A 21,828-nucleotide genomic window follows, 5' to 3' on the forward strand; every position below is an offset into this window, starting at 1 on the left:
GACCACCATGTGTCTCACACCTCCTCTGCGTGCAGACTTAGGCTGTGAGAAGAGCAGTGGTACATTTGTACTGGTCAACTCACCGAGATTTTAAGATCCCTTGCTGACTCTATTTCCCAACTTCCCTCTCCCTCCCATTAGGAAGAGAGATAAGAAAATCTCCGGAGTTGCAGATGATCAAGATAAAGGAAGGCAGCCAGAGGCTGGTGAGTTCCTCAGTGGCTAAGAGCCTTGCTGCTCTTGCAGAAGATCTGGGTGTTACACCTCAGCACCCACACGGCAGTTTACAGTCATCTGCAACCCCCATTCCAGAGCCACCTGGCACCCTCTGGCCTCCGTGGGCACCAGGTATGCACACAGTGCACTTACATACACTTCATACACATAAAATAAATCTATTTTTTCCCTAAAAGAAGGTATTGGGTACCAATCTCAACAATAAACATAGTATCTAGCAGATTCTGGAGTGGAGCCAGATGCCTTAGACCTTCCCATGGGACCACACAGACGTCCTGTGCTCCTCTACCCAACTAACTGCCTCTCTGGTCACGCTTATACTCTGGGGAACAGTGAGCGACATCTCCAAACAGCTGCCGTGTGTCACGGCCCTCTCCAGCACAGCCTACTTGGTCTCATACAGTTGGGAGTGCAAATAACGCCATATTTAAACCTACTTGTTTCTGCCTTTATTTTTTATTTTGTCTGCACGTGGTGATTAGGAAGAACAAATAAATTGTTAAGCAACTTTATGTCCAAGAGTGTATTTTTTTTTTCAGTGATTATAAAATGTGGTTAGGCACAGTCCTAAAGGACAATTAAGGGGACCCAAACATCATGTTGAGAAGGAGACCTTTGGGTACTTGCCTGAAGATGTTATTAGGAAACACTTGTTTACTTACCAACTTTGAAATTTAAGACCTTCTTCAAGTAGCCTCAAGGTATTAAGAACAATAAATACTAATGTGCTGATTGAAAACACTAAAGAAACAAACTTGTTACAGTCTTTCTAATAATAAAGGATAAGTTTGGCTTAAATCAGAATGCATGTTCCAAATCCATCTTGCCCGCACTGTGGAACGCTAAGCTAAAAGCTGGAGTCTCTGTAAGGATGCTCTACCAGAAGTTTAGTCGTGGGCCGCGACCCGGGTTCCAGAGAATGCTAGAGAGCTGCTGGCTCCTCACAGCTAACCTGGCCCACTGGCGGGAAGGTGGTAACCAGCCTTTCTCTCCCAGGTGAGCCTAGAGGAAGGAATGAACTTTGAGACGGCTGAGGCTCAGGGTAGGGGGAAGAGGGAGAGATGAGATAAGAGATGCCGCAGCAAGCACTTAGAAGAGTTTGTTTGGACAGGGAAGGAAGGAACGCACTGTTCCCCTGGGGAAACAGGTCTGTGCCTTGGTGTTCCAAGGCTGAAAACTTAAGCTCTAATGTACCTCTCTTGTGGCATCTTCTCCACAGATGTCATCTCCATCCTGCTTTCTTCCCACTCCAAATGCCAAGTCTCTATAAACACCCAGGCAGTCAGTTCACCACTCACAAGTGGGACAGGTGAGCAAGGGCAGTGTGGTCTGGTGAACTGTCTTTCCAGCATAAGGTCCATCTCCTAGTCAGAGCCAGGGACTAGACATGAAATCCTTTTCTTTCTTTTTCTTTCTTTCTTTCTTTCTTCCTTCCTTCCTTCCTTCCTACCTTCCTTCCTTTTCTTTTTCTTTCTTTCCTCCCTCCCTTCATTTTTCTTTTTTCTTTTTTTTTTGGTTTTTCGAGACAGGGTTTCTCTGCGTAGCCTCGGCTGACCTAGACTTAATTTGTAGACCAGACTGGACTTGCACTCACATCGATCTACCTGCCTCTGCCTCCCGAGTGCTGGAATTAAAGGTGTGTGCCACCACGCCCACTGGTGGTGCATCTTCTTCTTCTTCTTCTTCTTCTTCTTCTTCTTCTTCTTCTTCTTCTTCTTCTTCTTCTTCTTCTTCTACTTCTTCTCCTCCTCCTCCTCCTCCTCCACCTCCTCCTCCTCCTCCTTCTCTTCTTCCTCTTCCTCAATACAGAATTTGTTGTGTACATCACACGGCCTTGGACTGGGGATGTCTTGCCTCAACCTCCCCAGATCAGTGTCATCTTGACAGACTCTTAAAGGAGACTGATGTGGCCATGTAACAGCCTATGTCTTTTCCAACTTTGCTTTTCTTTTTTTATTATGAAATCTTTTTATTCTTACATATATGCTTATATTATTACACATATATGCAATAAACTACTAACCTCAAGAAGAACCATGAAATAATCAGGAATTATATAAATGTTACACTCTTAGTGTTTTGGCTATTTTTATTTGGCAGCCTTGAAGAAAACATCTTTCCTATCTTAGTGAGTCTAAAATTCTGAATGTAAACCAACTTCATTTTTCAATTATCAGATTCATCACCACACACACACACACACACACACACACACACACACACACAGACACACACACACACACACACACAGACCCGAGGTTTAAATATAGATCTTTATCTGTAAAATAAACTACATTTATAAAAACTAAGGTTTATTATTTTAGGTATTGAATGAATAGATAATATACTTTAGTTGAGATCATCACAGATAGACAGTATCAGCTTTATTTTATAGATGAATTAACTGAATTAAACTTCTTTAGAGATGTTTAAGTAAATTGCCCAAGTCTTCTTACTAAAAAACAAATTCTAACTGGCTTCATTTCTACATCCATATTCTTTTTTTATATTCCCTTAATTTAATAATAATAATAATAATTAATAATAATAATAATAATAATAATAATAATAATAATAATAATAATAGATGGTGGTGGTTTTCTTCTGGCTTGGTTTTTGCGGCAGACGCATGTCACTCAGGGCAGCCTTGAACTTGCCATGTAGCTGAGAATACCTTGAATTTCTAATCCTCCTGCAGCCACCTCCCAAGCGCTGGGACTGCAAGCATGTGCCACCACGAGCCGTGGCAACACTGGCGATGGAACCCAGGGCTGCTTGGGCTTCATTCATGCTGGGCAAGTGTTCGTCCCACTGAGCACTCAACATTATTTTGATTTTTTTTTCAGACAGGGTCTATTTGGCCTTGAATGTAAGGTCCTCCCAACTCAGTCGTCCTAGTGCTGGGATTGTAGGCCTGTGCTACCACTCCTGGCCCTGTATACTCTATATCAGATGATGCAACACCAGTTTCTTCCTACGGGCTAAGGTTTGCACAGTGTGGCTAACTGGTGTACTCTCCACACACCCTCTAGTCTTGTACCCACCCCTCTCGCTAAAGGATGACATTTTTCATTATCCCAGTCAATCTCTTCAGGGAAATACACACACACACACACACACACACACACACACACACACACACACACACACAATATATATATATATATAAAATCTCCCAGGCATTTTAAGGTTCAAGTGCTTCTGATATAATCCTCAGAGAACTCTTGAGTCTGGAGAACCTGGCCTAGAAACTGCAGCTGGCCGTTCAAACCCAATGGAAGCTGGCCAGACGGGGAGTTCAGCACCTAGACTCAGGCACAGCCTGTCCTCTCCTGGGATCCTTCCATTGCTTTGATGCCGGCGAATGTCATAACCACGGGCTGATGGGAAGCAGAAGGGTCCTTCTAGAGAACAAAGTTTGCTAGTGGAAACAGGGAGAAGCAGGGGAGTATGCCAGTCCATGCTACCCATGATGGCGAGAGAAGGGGGAGGGGAGGCGGGGCAGTCACAGGGGAGAAGGACGGAGAAAAAGAAGGGAGGAAGCTATAGGCTATTGGGCCTTGCTGATGAACCCCATACAGTCTTTGGGGGTCAGTCCTAAGTAGGCATGAGATGTATGGACAGGCAGGTCTCTTGGAAGTGCTGTTGTTAAGGAATTAGTCCCTCAAGAAGATTTCTTTAAAAAATCACCTTTCCCATTTGGTTGGTAATTTGTTGAATTTAGATCCTTTAAAACTTGCCCAAGAAGTGGAAAGAAGGTATATGACTTAACTCTAGTTGTAAAAACAACAACAACAACAACAAAAACAAAAAAAACAAAAAAAAACCAAGCCTAACCCGTGTTCTAAGGTTAAATTCTGTTTCTCTGTGCAGAGAATTCACAACTGCCTAGCTGAAAAACAACATAACCAAAAACAAAAAAAAAACAAAAAAATGAACATAAAAACAGACAGACAATAGTAACCAAAAAGCCCTCTGGGGACCCAGAAATCTAGGGCAACCTTGGGCAGAAAGGAGCTGACATGCGGATTTAACTGCTCTAAAACAAAGTATTTATTTGGAGATTAAAAATAACTCTTTTCCCCCCACAGAGGCTCAAATCCTTAGTTTTAAAACAACAATGAAGTTCTTTAACGTCATTCTGCGAGTCTTCACTGAGTCAGCTCTTCAGTTCCCAGCAGCTGAGAGTCCAGAGATGAACACAGGAAGGCTAGATTCTTCCCGAGTTCTAAACTCTGTGATGCATAGGAAGGAAGTAAATATCTGGGACATAAAGTAATTCATCAAGGCAGAGGGGCTATACTTATTTTAGAACATTGCAAAAACAATTCTCTAATATCTGAATTTCCAGGGGGCTGGAGAGATGGCTCAGTGGTTAAGAGCACTGCCTGCTCTTCCAAAGGACCCTGGTTCAATTCCCAGCACCCACATGGCAGCTCACAACGGTCTGTAACTCTAGGATCTGACACCCCTACACCAACACATGCACGTAAAATTAAAAAACAATTTAAAAATCCGAATTTCCAAGCTATTCTGTCATTAGTGGAGTGCTACCAAAAAATGAAAGTAAAAAATTATTTGTTTATGCTTACATTCTGGTTAAATGACCAGGTTGGGAGAACCTTCTGGGGCCCAAAGAACACACGGTCTTTTCCAGACCTCATATTTCATATTCTGTGCTGATCAGCCAGCTACGCACTAGGATAACCCTGTGGCATCCACTCCAGGAAGAGGCAAGTCTGAGTCAGTCTGTCTGTCTGCCCCACCTCTCTCTATCTCCTTCTTTCCCTGCCTCTTCTGTCTTCTGTGTTTGTTTTTTATATAAGTTCTCTCATACCCAGCACTGTTTTTTTTGAACTCCTAATCTTCCCCAACCCACATCTCAAGGACTGGGATTTCAGGTGTGCACCTCCACACCCAGCTTACCCACCTGTTCTCTGTACGGCAAAGACTACATCCTAGAGGCCAGGCAACTCCCACAACATCTTGACAGGAATATTTAATTTAGGGGTAATTCTTTCGAAAAACTGAAATCATCAATTCCCACCTTTCAAACTTTATTTAATAGGTTACTATCTCCTTAACCCAGTGCCTCAGTGTTAGCCTCATCAATCATGGGACAACAAGAAGTTGTGCGTGACCTCAAACGGTCCGGTAGGAAGCACACAGAACTACCCGCGAGAACGTTACCCAAATATGCACCTGACTTTTACCAAGCCTTTGGATCTAACATCCAGTTTACAAGAAACACGGAGAAAAACAGTTTGGTGATACCACAAGGAAGCCATCAGAGAATACAGGCCACAGGGTAGGCCATGGAGCAAGCAGATGGGACTCAACAGCAAGTAGATGTCATGAGGATGCAGTGCATGTCCATGTAGAGCGAGGCGGCAGTCCTAGACAGAAAAAGAGTCCTAAGGAACTGAACGCCCGTGTTAAATAGAATCCCAAGATGCTTGGAGGTGGAGGGGAAAATAGGAATTAGTCTTCGTGGGTAGAGTCACTGTTTGGAAATAGCGGTGGTGGTTGTGTAATGTTGTCCACATGCTTGATGCCACTGAATTGTCTGGGCAAACTAGGAAGCTTTACGTTATGTACAATTCATCACAATCTTAAAAGGAACATTTTAGGGGACAAATAAGGAGATTCAAAGTGTAGATAGTTAATGATGTTAAAAGTTATGTGGCTTTTCTTGTTAGGCATGATAGCGGAACTGTGTTCACCACAAAAAAAAATTAAATGTTTTCTTTTTCAGAACTGATTGTTGCAATATCCAGAGTACCTATGAATTTCATCTGAAGGGCACAAATAAGCTTATCTTCCTTCAGAGGAGAGGAAAGTGAAGACTCTATTGCAAAGGCTTTGCAATCGCTTGGTCTACATGGCAGACACTGTGCATTCAGGGAGTGATTCTGTCTCACTTCCTGACTATACTAGCATTGTGCACGGGAGAGAGCAGTACAGGACAGACCCTCTCTGGACTTCCAGCTGTAGATGCTGGTGGGCGTCATAATGTAAATCTGCACAAGATTTTCATTCATTTAAAAATCAAAGAGGGAAGTTGGAGGGTAGAGGGAAGGTTTCAGCCCAACATCAGCCTGTGTAGTGCATCTGTAGGCAGAATCGCTGCCCTTAGCTCCTTTCCTATCCACAACTTCCTTCAAGGGTTGAGCAAGTTAATCATACTGAAAGATCAGATAGCTGCATTCCTGGGAACTATCAAGGGGACCCGTGACTGCTTCATCCAAGGCACCCGCAGATCATCTTCCTTTTAAGAATCAATATGCCACAAGCAAGTCCTATCGTCACATCTCTTCCAGGTCCCATACACTGTCACCTTCACCCTTACGCTTTTTCCCAGATGGAAGTGCACCATGCCCTGGCTATCAGTGATCTCAGAACAGAAGGGAAGAAAAGGAAGAACTCACGGCATGCATCACTGTTAGGAAATGTCTCTGGGAACTGTAACTGATGGCTTTCCCCTGTCCCGCCCTGATAACATCTGCAAAGCACTGTGTCCACCCAAGCAGCTATAACTTTGATAGAAAGCACAGCTCGCTTTAATAATTACACAATTTCTTTCTGGGTTAAAGTCCTGCTTGTTAATCTTGAAATGTGCAGATCCCTTTAAAGTAAGCATGTCCTCACATATCCCTGGCTAGCTATGACAGCATCCCAACACATCTATAGATAACAATGTCATGTCACAGGGCGAAAAGATCGGACACCTCTGCAGTGGCTCTCTGTTTAGCAAGGGACCTACAGCGTTTGTATTCGCCAAGGCCTATAGTCAGCTTGTTTGACCTTACATTTTCCTCCTCCTCTACGTTCGAAGCTCTGCCTTAAACTTCTCCTCTTCTTCAGTTCTGAATGGTAGTTCTGCAGATACAAGATTCTGAATCGGTGCCCTTCTGTGTCTTTTAGATACTTCACCCACTGCCTTTTGGCATCCCCTGTTTATACGGGGAAGCCAGTTGTTTATTAACTGAGCTTTGGTACATGATGGTTTAGCCTGTGTTTTCCTTCTTGTTGCTTGTTTGTGGTACTGGGGATTGAACCCAGGGTCTCGGGTTTGCTAGGGAAGTGCTCTTTCAGGTGCCACATTCTCAGCCTCTTTGTTTTGTTTTGCATTTGTTATTGTTTTACCTTGTTGCTTTCATGATTTTTCTCATTCTCCATCAGTATTTTTACTTTGGTGTATCTGAGTGTAGAAGTTTTTCTCAGATGAGTAGATGAGTGTTATTTCATAAAATTTCAGATGTCTTTCCCCACGACCTCACCAAGTTCTTACCCTCAATATGCACTTGTTGATAGACTTACTACCAATTGTGGTAAATTGTACCTAAAGTTTCTCATTTAATCATACAATTCAATGACATTAAACACACTGGCAACATTGTGCAACCACCACTATTTCCAGAATAACTCTACCTACAAAGAGCAATTCCTACTTTTCCACCCCTCCCAAACACCTTGTGATCCTATTTAATCAGAGCAAGATCACACAAGTTTGTTCGGTCATTCTGTTTCTTAAGTAATTCCACATTCGTCTGAGGCGGTTTTTCATATTTCTTCATTCTTTCCCTCCGCTCTTGAGAGCAAATAATTTCCTTTTTCCAATCCCCTTTAATCCCACCACTCAGGAGGTGGAAACAGATGGATCTCCGTGAGTTCAAGGACAGCCTGATCTACACAGTGAGTTTTACCCAAGGCTACATAGTGAGAGCCAGTTCTCCCCGCCCCCAAATCTGCTGATTCTTCTTCTAGTGCAAATCCACCACGGAGCCCTTCTAGTAAACTTTTCATTTCATTTACTGCATCTTTCAGCTCTACAATTCCCATTTTAAAAACCATTTCTGTCTCTGCATTGGCAATTCCTATGCAGCAAGACACTGCTTTCACGCTCTCCCTTCCTTCTGTGAGCACAGCCCCCTTTGCTCGTTGACCACGCCCCATCTGCCTTAGAGTCTCTAAGCCACGCCTCCAGGGGTCTTCTAGGCAGCTGCCACTGACCCCTGCTGAACCTCCCTGGGTGTGAGACATATATTACAATTTCTGTTTTTGTTGTTACAAACTAGTTGTTTTCAATAATGTTCTGTACCTACACTGACCGCTTGTTCTTTTGATGTAAGGCTTATTATCATCCGTTTATTTGGTGAAATGTTGGGATCCTTTTGGTGCGGAGTCATCTTTTTTTTTTCCCATGGAGTGAAGCATCTGGTGTCACTCTCGGGAGGTACAAGGTACGTGTCACATGCACCGGCACTCTAGGGTGGTGGTGCTTTCGGGAAACCTGACCGTCTGTCTGTCCATCCCTCCCACTTCTCTGTCCCTTTCCTTTCAGTTTTCTTCCTCTAGTGATATGATCTCTGGCTGTCCGGCTCCCACTCCAAGCCATCCCATTGCACTATTCTTTTCCACAGTGCTCTGGAGCATAGATTGCTTCACACTTTGATCCAATTACATGGAAGCATCTCTGCAGTGTTGTTGTTGTTGTTGTTTTTTATTTTAAATTATTTGTTACTTATACAATATGCCTGCACTCCAGAAGAGGGCACCAGATCACATGTTGGTTGTGAGCCACCATGCGGTTGCTGGGAATTGAACTCAGGACCTTTGAAAGATCAGACAGTGCTCATAACCTTTGAGCCATCTCGCCAGCTCTCTGCAGTGGTTTTTGAGGCAAGTCTTTGAGCTTTGTCTGGAGCCCAGAAGACTCTTCTTGGCTCTCTCTTTCTCTAGTGAACCAACCAACCTAAAGTTTATTTCTCTTGTGGAGCCCACAGCTTACTTTTCATTGCTTATTACCCGAGTTCCTATTGTTCTTAAGACTGATGCCAGCGTGAACTTCTCCATGCCCTCTTCCAAACACAGTAATCTTCTTTTCATCAGCGCTCTCTGTTCCTTACACTCTAGGACTCTCCTCTGAGACCTGGGCACTAGCTGTCTCCCACTTCTCTTGGACTGATGGCCCTGCTTTACAGAGTGGTATGGTAACCTCTGGTTTTGGCTTCCATTTTCCTTTGTGGAGACCCTATCACATCCAACACGGCATGGATGCAACTGGTCTCCGGCTTTACAAGACTACCCTATCTAAGTGGAGGCTAGGGCAGGCATGAAGTCCTTCACTTTTCGGCTGCCTTTTCTGGAGGACAAGGTGGAACTTAGCACCTACAGCACAGATGGGGCAAGAGTGAGAACTGTAGGTCTTGACTGACAAGAGCCCTGGCTTCCTGGCCAGATTAAAGCTCCTGTCACAAAAACTTAGGTCGGAGGGTGGGAGGGAGGAGGCAGCCTGTGGTTCAGATGCCAAAGACCCTCCTCACTGTAATCTAGTATATTTTCTTAAATAAATGATCATTGGCCATACACCCTTAGGACGCTCTCCAGAGACGTTGAAGGACTGTTTTCACAGCATGAAAGTTTTGTTGACAGGGGACTGGAGCGCGCCTCACAGCATCGTTCTGGAAATCGCCTTCTAATAGGATCTTAATAGCTGTAAACATCGTCTCGACTGCTAATAATGTTTTCCTGGGCTTCCTCCCAGGGCTCAGGCTCTGAGACATGGAGGTAAATTTGGACATAGAGTACGGCTCGATTATCCCACGCCAAATGAGAACTTTATGAACAGGCTCTGGGAACTGTACAGAATCCTTCAGACACCAACCGAAACAAGCCTGAAGACCCACTCGTTCTCGGATTTCTTGCTGGATTTTGGAGTGACGGTCTAGAAGGTAGCCACCCTCCTCCAAGTTGAGTTCTCGGGAGTAGTTTATTAAAGTATTTCTCACTAAGTTTCCCAAGACATGGGGTATGAGATCTAGATTGGATTTTCCAGTAGAACAGTTTTCACCAAAGTGAACTTGTTCCTTCTCCTTCCTCCCTGGTTATTAGCGCCATGGATCACTGAGGTGTTTGCTTGGCGTTTTGGGATTACTGCTGTGTGGGTGAGCCTTTAGCATCCGGTATCAGCTTGCAGAGATCTAGAATCACCTAGCAGATGGGCTTCCGGGCATGCCTGTGGGAGGCGCTGTTGATTAGGTCAGTGTGGAGGGTTTATTCCCTGGGCTAGGTCCTGGAATGAGTAAAATGAGGAAGTGGGACTGAGTACATTATCACTTCTGCTCTAACTGCTAATGTGATAGAACCAACCGCACCAAGCTCCTGCTGTCTTGACTTCCCTGCATGATGGACTGCGCACACTTGAACTGTGAGCCAGAATGAGCCTCTTCCCTGTAAGTTGCTTTTGTCAGGGTATTTTTACCACAGCAACAGGAATAGTAAATAAGACAACACATTGACCTTGTTGTTGACTGATAAGCAAAGTGACAGAGCTGTGAGGTTTTGTTTTGTTCTTTTAAGGTTTTTCCAGACAGGGTTTCTCTGTGTAGCCCTGGCTATCCTGGACTCACTTTGTAGACCGGCTGGACTCGAACTCACAGTCATCAGTCTGCCTCTGCCTCCGTGAGTGCTGGGATTAAAGGCGTGCACCATCACACCTGACGAACTATGAGGTTTTAATTTGTGAAAGATTACAGAACTTTGGTTGTTCAGTAGTATCTACTGTTCTACATCAAAATAATGTTTCATTTCATCACCTGATAGGTGAGCCATCCCAGGTGATCAATCTTGAACACAAGTGTTTTGAGCAACATTAAATGGATGTGGTAAGCTTTATTTATGCATGTCTGTGTATTGTGCACATTTACTACATAGTTACATACACATATGTGTAACAACAAAGAATTAGTCATGAATTTGAGAGGGAGTGGGGCATGTGAGGCATGCAAGCGGGAGAGGAAGCGGTGGGAATGATGCAGAGTCAATACTCATCTATAGAATTATGAAAAAAAATTTAAGGCAAAAACACATTTAGGGGCTGGAGCGATGGTTCAGAGGTTAAGAGCACTGGCTGCTCTTCCAGAGGTCCTGAATTCAATTCCCAGCAACCGCATGGTGGCTCACAACCACCTATAATGAGATCTGGTGCCCTCTTCTGGCTCACTGGCACACACGCAGGCAGAACATTGTATACATAATAAACTAATAATTAAAAAAAACATTTAGTACCTAAATGAATAATTAAAAAGGTTCATTATGTAGAATATAATGTTTGTGATATATACATATTGCAAAACAGCCAAATTGATTGGTAAACACAAATTACTTAACCCAGCTGTCGATTTTCCTATGGCGGACAGATGCACACTCTTGATTTTCAGATGAAGATGCATACGGGCAACAGCAACCGGAGTCAGTGGGTTATCGAGAAAATAAGAGGATGTTTAGTCAGTAGGGGGGCTGGTGGGGGTCCTGAGGAGATCTAGAGGGGGTACGGGGATGGGTATGTGCAAGACACAAAGCATTCACGTATAACGTTTTCAAAGAATGCTTTTAAATATTAGAAGAACAGTGCCTCACACCTCTCACGCACTGACATATTCTTGGTCACTTATATCGAAGCTGCTTCCTAAATATCCCTTCTGTGATTACATCCCACTAATTTTGGAACGAGGTTTTCCTTTAACAAGATCTTTGTACCGACCCCATGGCCCTGAGGTAATTTATGCTGACTTCTCAGCACCTGCGGAAGCCATTCAAACACCTTGCAGATCAAGAGGAGTCACTTAAGAAGTTAAAGGCAGTCTCTCCCCAGAGCTCAGGTTTAACAAGTTCACCCGCTGTCCAAGGGCCTCCGTGCCAACACCTCCACCCACGTCCTTTCTGACGGCAACTGACCAAAACCAAGCTTAACCCAGTTTTCTCACCGGCAGTGCCAAACTGTCTCGTTGCTGTGACAGAAATGCCTGACAAAAGCAACTTGAGGAAGGAAGGGCTGCTTTTCGCTTCCCCACAGTGACAGGGAAGGCACAGCAGCAGGCACCTGAGGTGGCTGCCCACACTGCATCCAGTCAGGATGCAGGAGACATGGATGCTGGGGTCCCACTTGCTTCCTCTTTTTTGTTCAGTCTGAGATGATGCCAGACCAAGGAATGTTGTCACCTGCTTTGAGGCTGGATCTCCCCTCTCAGTAAAGCTGATCTAGAGAACCTCTAAATGCCACCAAGCTTACAATTAAGATGGACTGTCGCAGTGACCACCAGTCTGCCAGCAGAAACTCTGCGGCCCAATCGCATCATTCGATATCTTTAAGGCATGCTATATAGCTTGTCTCCCATACACTCATTCATGTACTGGAGGCTAGGTCCCCGGTGTGGTGATGAAGAGGTAGTAGGGCCCAGGACAAATAACCAGGATGTGGGGACTCTACCCATATAAGCCGATTGATGCTGCTTAGATGACTTCCATCTTGCCATGTGACCTCTTCCATACGCACACCCACCACTGTGAAGCCATCTACCATGAGGTCCTCAACAGACGAAGCAGATGCGAGCATCATGCTCTTGAATCCCCAGGCTCCTGAGCTAAGTAACCCTCTCTCCTTGAGAGTATCCTGTCTCAGGCATTTTGTTATAACAACACAAGATGAATTAATGTGAAGTCTTTTGGGGACTTGTTGCTTAACCAAAATAAAATTTTGGAAGTAGATAGTAATGATGGATGCATACTTTTAAAAAATTGGGATACTTGGAACCCACTGCAGGTGTATTACCAGCACATGCTGTACCAATGACCTACATCCCCCAGTCTAAGATCACGCATGCACTTTATTCCACTGAACTGTACACTTAAAAATGTCCCATGGTGTGCACACCTTTCATCTCAGTACTTGGGAGGCAGAGGCAGACATATCTCTTAGTTTAAAGCTACTAGCCTGGTCTACAGAGTGAGTTGCAGGACAGCTAGGGCTACACAGAGAAACCCTGTCCTGAAAAAAACCAACCAACCAACCTACCAAAAAATGTCTAGTGGTAAACTTCATGCTGTGTGTATCTCTCTCTCTCTCTCTCTCTCTCTCTCTCTCTCTCTCTCTCTCTCTCTCTCTCTCTCACACACACACACACACACACACACACACACACCACATTTGGGTTTCACTGCCACTGCCTTCCTTTTTGCTAGTTTCTGTTCTGGGACAGGGTCTCCTGTAGCTGCAGCAGGCTTGGAATCACTAATCGGCTGACCTCCATCTCTTAAGTGCCGCAAGCTTCTGGCTCTCTGTGCACAGCAGTTCTCAAAGCCCTGCCCAGCATCCAGTTTGGGCCTTTGCCAGCAGCTGAGTTTTTCCAAGAGCCAGGCTTCCTTCGGCTTCCTGTATATTTTTTTTCCTATTCGCATGACAAGTGAAAAGGAGATTAACTCCCCCAATTGCTGTCTGTGTCTCTGACAGTTGGAAGAGAGATGTAGCTGCTTAAGAGCTCAAGGATACAGAACGGCTGGGGCTGGGTGTCTGCACATCTGGAGTGAGGCTGAATTGGTGTCTGCTTCCTTGTTCTCTAGCTAAGTGGTAGCCGGCAGGATCTCGATTTGTTAGGCTTAATCTAGAGTTATGACAACACAACCTCAATTAGCTGCCAATACTTCTGGCCATCTTTTCCTGATCAATCATGCCTTTTTTCTTGTTAGCTCGCTAGAGCCTTGTGACCCAAGGCTCTGGAATGGATCAACCCGCCTACGCCTGCACACAGCTCTGTGTCTCCATGGAAACAGTTTGTCAGGCCCTGCTTGGCTGCAGGTACCAAAGACCTCTCATTTGCAGCCTGGGTTCTGCACAGACTCAGTCTCAGCAACCTGGCAGGTGTTAGGAGCCCCATCCTCTCAAGCTGCCTCATCGCCAAACCTCCTTTGCACTGCACCAGGAATGTCCCCAGCTCCACCGACATTCATGTGGTCCTCAAGGAATGGAAGGGTTTCTGCCCAAGCTCCTCAAAACAGGTCTTCCTTTCTTGCCATTGCTTTCCCCACCCCCACCCACCAAAGCCTAGAGTAATCAGGATGTCTCTGGCCCCATCTGGAGCAACAGCTTTGTACCTCTCAGAGTCTGCTCTCTGCATCCCTGTTGCCTGTTGGACCCGCATTATTTCCTTTTCTAGGTACTGGAGCATCCTCCACACTGGTTCCAGTACTAATATGCATCCAGTCTCCATATTTTTCCCCCAAGACAGGGTTTCCCTGTGTAGCCTTAGCTGTCCTGGACTCACCTAGTACATCAGGCTGGCTTTGAACTCACAGAGATCCTCCTGCCTCTGCCTCTCGAGGGCTGGGATAACAAGCGTGTGCCACCATGCCTGGCACCAGTATCTATCTTTTTTTTTCCCAGACAGGGTCTCTCTGTGTAGCCTTGGCTGTCCTGGACTCGCTTGTAGACCAGGCTGGCCTAAAACTCACAGCATCTGCCTGCCTCTGCCTCCCAAGTGATGAGATTAAAAGTGTGTGCCATCACTGCTTGGCCCCAGTCTCCATCTTTTTATGACATGTTATTATGTTATGTTTTTAAGGAAGTGGATGCAGGACAGAGGGAGATTGAATAATACATGCTAGTTAGAAAGCAAAGACAACACAGTAGTGTGAATGTAGCTGACACAACTTACTTCACACTTTATAAAGCGCTAGAAGAAAGGAGTTTGCAGGCTCCAAGGAAAGGCATGGCAGACGCCCAGTAAGACTGAAAGGCCACTAGGCGTGGTGGCGTGCATCTGTAATCCCAGCAATCTGGGAAGCAGAGGCAGGCGGATCTCTGTGAATTTGATGCCAGCTTGGTCTACAAAGTGAATCCAGGACAACCAGGGCTACACAAAGAAACCCTGTCTCCAAAAACAAACAACAACAACAAAAAGAAAGAATGAAAGAAAGAAAAAGGAAAAGACATCCTGCTAATCTTTTTTTTTTTATCTATTTATCTATCTTTCTTTCTTTCTTTTTTGAGACAGGGTTTCTCTGTAGCCTTTTCTGGACTCACTTTGTAGACCAGGTTGGCCTTGAACTCACAGAGATCCACCTGCCTCTGCCTCCCAAGTGCTGGGCTTAAAGGCCACCACTGCCTGGTTCCCAAAAATACTATTAATGAGAAATAAAAGGAGTAACTCATAATTTTCCCAGTGAATACTTGTGTAAAGTTTGTTTTATTAAAAACAAGATATGAGACTGAGAAAGGAGCTGTGTGGTACATGTGCTAGGCTCAGTCCTTAGAAGATGGACACACACACACACACACACACACACACACACACACACACACACACACACCCCTCCATCCCTAATGTGGGCAAAGAAGAAAAATCATTTAATGTCCTTCCCTCACTAGGATTGTTGGTGGTTCCCACTGCCTCAGACAGACTTCAGACCCTGTAAGGGACAAGCAAGATCACGCCCTTATCGATTGGCCTGGCTCACCTCCCAGACGCATCCTCCTCCCTCGTCCTTCTCCTTGCACACTCTGCTGGTGGTGGCTCTGTTTCCATACTTCTTCCTGGCCTCTGCAGCTCGGCACCGCTTCCTGCTCCTGGCTCCGTGGTGTGTTCTCTTCTTGCCTTTTCTGTTGCTGAAATAAAATACCTTGACCAAAGAGCACGGTATGGGGAGAGCATATTTATCTCACAATTCCAGGCTGTAGGCTATCACTGCAGGGGAATCAAGGCAGAAACATGGAGCACCTGGACGCATGACATCCATAGTCAAGATCAGAGAAGGGTGGACCCACGCTGGCTGACTTGCTCTCAGCTCCTTCACTGTTCTGCCCAGGCCCAAACCCAAGGAGTGACACTGCCCACACTCAGGGCAGGCACCCCAAGGAGCCACACTGCCCACACTCAGGGTGAGCATCCCAAGGAGTCACACTGCCCACACTCAGGGCAGGCACCCCAAGGAGTCACACTGCCCACACTCAGGGTGAGCACCCCAAGGAGTCACACTGCCCACACTCAGGGTGAGCACCCCAAGGAGTGGCACTGCCCACACTCAGGGTGAGCACCCCAAGGAGTGGCACTGCCCACACTCAGGGTGAGCACCCCAAGGAGTCACACTGCCCACACTCAGGGCAGGCACCCCAAGGAGTCACACTGCCCACACTCAGGGTGAGCACCCCAAGGAGTGGCACTGCCCACACTCAGGGTGAGCACCCCAAGGAGTGGCACTGCCCACACTCAGGGCAGGCACCCCAGGGAGTCACATTGCCCACACTCAGGGTGAGCACCCCAAGGAGTGGCACTGCCCACACTCAGGGCAGGCACCCCAGGGAGTCACACTGCCCACACTCAGGGTGGGCACCCCCAGGGAGTCACACTGCCCACATTCAGGATGAGCACCCCAAGGAGTGACACCACCCACACTCAGGGTGGGCACCCCTAGTGAATGCACTCAGGAAATGTCTGTCTTCGACATGCCCACTAGCTAACCTGATTGCATTTGTTACTTTTCTTTTGATGTAATCAAAACACCATGATGGGATCTAGAGAGATGGCTCAGTGGTTAAGAGCTGTTCTTCTAGAGGACCCAGGTTCAATTCCCAGCACCCACAAGGCAGCTCACAACTGTCTACAATTATAGTTCCAAGGAAGCCAACACCCTCACACAGACATACACGCAGGCAAAACATCAATGCACAGAAAATAAAGATAAATTATTTTTTAGATCATTATTGAGGGAACTTACGGGCAAGTTTACTGGGGCTTACGTTTCCAGAGGAGGAAGGGTCCACCACGGCAGGAAATCTTGGCAGCGCTGGCAGACATGGTGGCAGGAACAGCCGAGGGCTCACATCTTGAACAGCAAGCAGTCAGCAGAAAGAATGAACCAGAAATGACATGAGTGAATTGTACTCAAAGCCTACCTCTACCCCATACAAAACCACACATCTCCTAAACCTCCCAAGAACGCCACCAACTGGGGACCAAGTGCTCAGATATCTGCGTCTGTGGAGGAACAGTCCCATTCAAACCATCACACTGTGTGTGTGTGTGTGTGTGTGTGTGTGTGTGTGTGTGTGTGTTACCTCATTAAGTCTCTGTTCCAAGATGTGTCAGGTTGTCAGAAGTAACCACCATGCCATTTTGTACAAGTTCTCACACACTTTGAGTGGCTATGCTCTCAGTCCTACCATTTAGAGTTTTGTTGTTTTGTTTTTTTTTTCAGTTTCAAGTGTCTCTCGCATATCTTCCTACTCGTCTTTCTACTGTGGATGTGCCCACCTCCACCTCAGTGCCCACCAGTTACTCAGATGCCTGCTGCACAAAGAAGAGAATGGGCAAAGCCTATGAAATAAAAATGTCACCCTACGCTTCGCTGATGGTAAACAGGTCCCGCTGAAGAGTCGTCTTTGGCTGGGGACCTAAACTCTACCAGCCTAGTCCAGCTATGACTTAACCACATGCCAAGACATTGCAACATGGGCGGCTGGCCACCGGGTTTGGAGATACTTCTGTATACGGGTCACTGCCTCCGCTCAGCTCTGGCTACTCCTGGCTGCCTCCTTTTTTGTAAGCCACTGGGGAGGTCTACACCACCCTTGGGGCTGGGCCCGTGTGGCTATGTCAGCAGCCAGAGAGCCATTCCTATGAGTTGAGATGAGGAGGCAAACTTTCTCCTGGAATCCTGGGAGATTCCTTTCTTGCTGGTGGTACAATTTCACCCAGGCAACGCTGTCCTTAGGGAATGCAAGGTCTGAATCACAGTAAGAAGAGAAAACAGCAAGCTGTCTCGGGGATGGATAAGACATGTCTAGTGTCTCCAGGAGACAGGGTTGTTTTGTCGTGTTTTGTTTTGTCAGGGGGCTTGGGGTTAGTGGTAGTATTAAGTAACATATGCTCAGATATCAATCAAAGGGACGGAGTGAATGGATGAGGCCCCTTGTCCCACAGAATACGATAGTTGATCTAGGAAAGAAGCCAGAAGTTGAGAGAGGCCTTTCACGGGAGGCAGGCGCCCACCCACATGGGCACACTGTGTGGTGTGAGGCAGCACATAGCCTTTGGCCTCCCATCTACTCACTTTTTCCTAAATCATCACATCTTTCATCTTCTAGAAATGAGAAACCAAGTTTTGGCCATAGGCAAGGATGAGATGCAGAAAGAATGGATCTCAGTTCAGCTTAAGCAGGAGGCTAGCTCAGGCAGGGAGGGGAGGAGCAACAGAAGGCCCAGCTGCACTTTCTCCACTGCAGTTAGTACGCACGAGGAGCCATTCAATGAGAAAAGGTATGTGGAGGCACTTAGCACAGTGACTGGCAAGTGCATGGGGTTCGATAATATTGACTTGCTCATCTTACGTTCACTCGGTGGCAGGACCTGTAAGGTAGATTTGTGTGCAGAGAGGATAGCAGGGGTACCAGGAAGGGTGGGGTGCATTCTCTACCTGGTTAGTTGATCAATTTTGCCATTAGATGTTTCTTCCTTTGACTCAATCGAAAAAACTCCCAAACCCATCAGAGGATAGATACAAAAAGTAAACAGAGGGCTGGGGATACCGTCAGTGATAGAGAGTTTGCCTAACAGGCAGGAGGCTCCAGGTTTAACCTCCAGTACTGAAAAGGGAGGCTGCGTATGTGTCAACGGTAAGAAGCCTGGCTTCCCAATAGAGGCGAGAGCAAGTGAAGACAGCAAGGAGGCGCCCAGCCGGTTTGCCTTGGCGCTGTGGGGGTTTCATACCTACACGGTTAGGAGTGGGAGAATGGGAGAAAAGTACATCGCAGGGAGCTCAGTGGGGGTGGCAGCGGAGGCCAAAGGCTGCCACAGACCATGCCTCATCTACAGAGGAAACTCTTAACTCTACCCTGCGATTCTCCCAAAACCAGAACTGAGGATGCTACGCAGGGTCTTTGCAAGTGCCTAATAAATGTCTGTTTGTATGCCAAAACCAAACTAAATGTGGAGCAAAACTAAACTGGAATTTGTCAACATCAGTCACTGTGCTTTGCACGAGGCTCACTAAAGCAGCTGGGGTAGCACACACTCTGAGAGCACGCTAAGCGTGGCATGTGTGTGTATTTGCTCAGCACTGTCCCTCATGTACTTTCTCTTCCTGCTCAACATTTCGCAGAGATGTGTGGTCATCATCAACACTTCCGCACACTGAGATGGAGCGTGCTCAGATAAGCAAGAAGAAGAAGTTACTTCTAGACAGGAGCTCACTCTGTAGCCCAGGAAGGCCTAGAATTCCCTGTATAGCCAAGGCTAGCCTCAAATTACACATCACCCTCCCGACTCTGCCTCCTGAATGCTGCAGCTATAGGTCTGTGTCGCCATGCCTGACTAAAGTAACAAAAATGTCTGCCTACAGGCTAAGTCTCCAAACTCTAAAATTAATAAAGTAATATATATATGGAAGATAATATTTCCCTTATTATTGTAATAAAGGGCTACCCTAAGTCAATAATTAAAAGGCAAAAACCCCAGTAGAAAAATCAGCAAAAGATTGACCTTCCAAATAATGAGTAGAGATCCCCATAACAATCAAAGAAATAGTTTATTGTTATTCAAGTTCCACCTGAGTTTAAGTTCTAAGCTTCCTAGTAATTTGAGCTAGATGAGGCCTCACTGGCAAGGCTGAAAATCCATGAAACTTTTTCTTGTACTAATCCCAAAGCTAAATCTTTCGATGTTAACATCCCCCACTGGGCAGCATCGGAAAGAACAGTCCAGCATTGTCTGGGCCTTGTGGACAAATGTCATCAGCTGGGGAGGAGGAATGTGGAGGGCAGTGTCCCTAAGCTGCAGGTTGTTTCTCAGGGACAGAGTGAGCCTTGCCCCACTTTCCGTACAGCCTCCAAGCTAGTGGGACCTCCCGGAAACTCCCAGATGTGCAGAAGACAGCCTCCCACCTGACCTCTTGAATTGGAATCTGCTCTTTAGCCAGCCTCAGAAGCCACTGTATGCACCTGCGTCACTGGTCACAAAGCAGCGGTAGGGCAGCCCCATCAGGCTCACCCCGCACAGGTGCTCTGCAAAGGCTGACAGGATGCAACACGAAGGCGGTCTCTGAGGAACTCTTCAAAACTAAATGGCTGGATTTAATGAAAAGTGTCACACTCAGCCAAGTCGAATGTTCCCCACTTTACAAAGGGCTTTAAGATTAATGAATTAATAAAGGTGCTATGGTGCTACTGTTCCTACAAGTGAATTTAGAGTTCTTATTAGCATCCTCTCACTGAGTGTCTGCATAGACCCTGGAGGCATCAACAGGGATGACTCCATCTCTCACGCACCCTTTCCTGTCCACCTCCCACAAGAAGGAAGGCATTGTGGGACGTAAACTCAAGAGAAGTGAGATGGAAAAACAGACCTGAAGGGACTGAAAAGAAAAGTAAACGGTACAAAGAAGCTAAAAACTTTTTGTTCTTCCTGTCCCTCGAACAGCCCGCAAGCTTTCTCCTGGTATCATCCAAAGGTGTGTGTGTGTGTGTGTGTGTGTGTGTGTGTGTGTGTGTGTGTGTGTGTAAAGGAGGAGGAGAAGAAAAAACTAGAAAGAGAAGAAAGGAAGGGTAACTAGGTGTGGTTTGTTCTCCCTTTGACTTAGGACTTGAGAGGCAGAGACAAGCACATCTCTGTGAGTCTGAGGCCACCCTGATCTTTTATAGATCAAGTTCTAGACCAGCCAGGGCTCCATAATGAGACCCTGTTGAAGAAGAAGGAGGAGGAGGAGGAGGAGAGAGAGGAGGAGGAGAAGGAGAGGAAGAAGAGGAAGAAAGAGGTAGGAGGCACCAAGGTCTAATGATGTCTGTGCCGGGATCCCATGTAACCGGACAGAGGCTTGGAGTTAAATCTGGTCAGCGATGTCCCTCCAAGGACACTGTGTGCACCCCCATCTCCATCTTTACTCTACCTGCCGTCTGCCAGTCTCTTGGCCGAGCTGACCATCACGGCACAAGGCATACCCCCCTACACCCCCCCCAAAGCTTCAAGGTTGTCTCTGGATTTGGGGGCTGCCAGGAAACCAGCTAGATGCAAGGAAACAAAAGAGAGTCGGGGATGGAGAGGCGTTGCGAGTTTGGCTAATGAGTGAGGTGAGTCACAGGCTGACTCAGAGGAACAGGGGAACAGGGTGAACAAGGCGCCTGGGAGAGAGAAACACTGTGGGGCAGACCTCAAAGGGGCCCTGCAAACCAGAGCTAGGAGGACAGGGACGTGGCATTTTTTGTTTTTGTTTTTTGGTTTTTTTTGTTTTGTTTTGTTTGTTTGTTTGTTTCAGAACTGCTTGGGGCTCTGGAGCAGGGTGCAGATCCTCAAACAGAGGGAGATAGGGGCTGTTTTTATTCTTAATTCCAGAAGCTGCACTGTGAATCCACAGCCCTCTGTGCTAGGAGAGCTGCGTAGCATCCTTGAGCTACCCTGACCCAACACAGTAGGAATGAGCTGTCTTCAGGCCCCTAGGCAGTGAGCTGAATCAGGTACCCACCCTCTAGGGTTCTAATTCTCTCCGTCTGTGGGGGAAGGGGGGAGCCTCTTTTGATTTTTTTTTAAAGAAGTATTTTACATTTGAGAACATTGTGATCCAACCTGTGCTTATAAATACATTAAAATTTGCTCTAAACACATGACTAAGACATTTTCTCTTTTGTGAATAGCTAATTGAGGTTCCGAGATGGAAGATTTCAAGGCCACTCTTTGTTATGGAGGTTGGCACTTGTATTGCCCTATGCGGGTTGTGCCCAAAATGATATGACTGCCCCTACACAATTTAGGTTGGGGTCCTGAAGAT

General features: G+C 46.2%; 1 protein-coding gene and 1 long non-coding RNA gene across 8 annotated transcripts in view; one reads left to right on the forward strand and one right to left on the reverse strand.

Moving 5' to 3' along the window:
* Positions 1-2,665, forward strand: part of LOC311600108 — a 48,183-nt gene extending 45,518 nt beyond the window's left edge. The window contains exon 5 of the long non-coding RNA XR_014780146.1: positions 142-2,665. This is a non-coding gene — a long non-coding RNA (uncharacterized lncRNA). The remainder of the gene's footprint in view (positions 1-141) is intronic.
* LOC311600101 (uncharacterized protein) overlaps positions 1-21,828 on the reverse strand; it is a 170,813-nt gene that overhangs the window by 35,433 nt on the left and 113,552 nt on the right. For 6 of the 7 annotated variants that reach the window (XR_014780132.1, XR_014780133.1, XM_084786399.1 and 3 more), the window contains 2 exons: positions 16,811-16,896; positions 15,532-15,679 (listed from right to left, as the gene is read on the reverse strand). Coding sequence is in view for 5 of the 7 variants with exons in the window: in XM_084786399.1 (XP_084642525.1) it covers positions 15,532-15,679; positions 16,811-16,896 (234 nt within the window). In the remaining 2 variants the exon portion in view is untranslated. Of the gene's footprint in view, positions 1-4,065; positions 5,634-15,531; positions 15,680-16,810; positions 16,897-21,828 lie in introns of those variants that run through there. The other variant, XM_084786400.1, reaches the window with a different exon arrangement.

Source organism: Acomys minous (genome assembly GCF_964271855.1).
Source record: "Acomys minous genome assembly, chromosome: 6".
Classification (NCBI taxonomy): Eukaryota; Metazoa; Chordata; class Mammalia; order Rodentia; family Muridae; genus Acomys; species Acomys minous.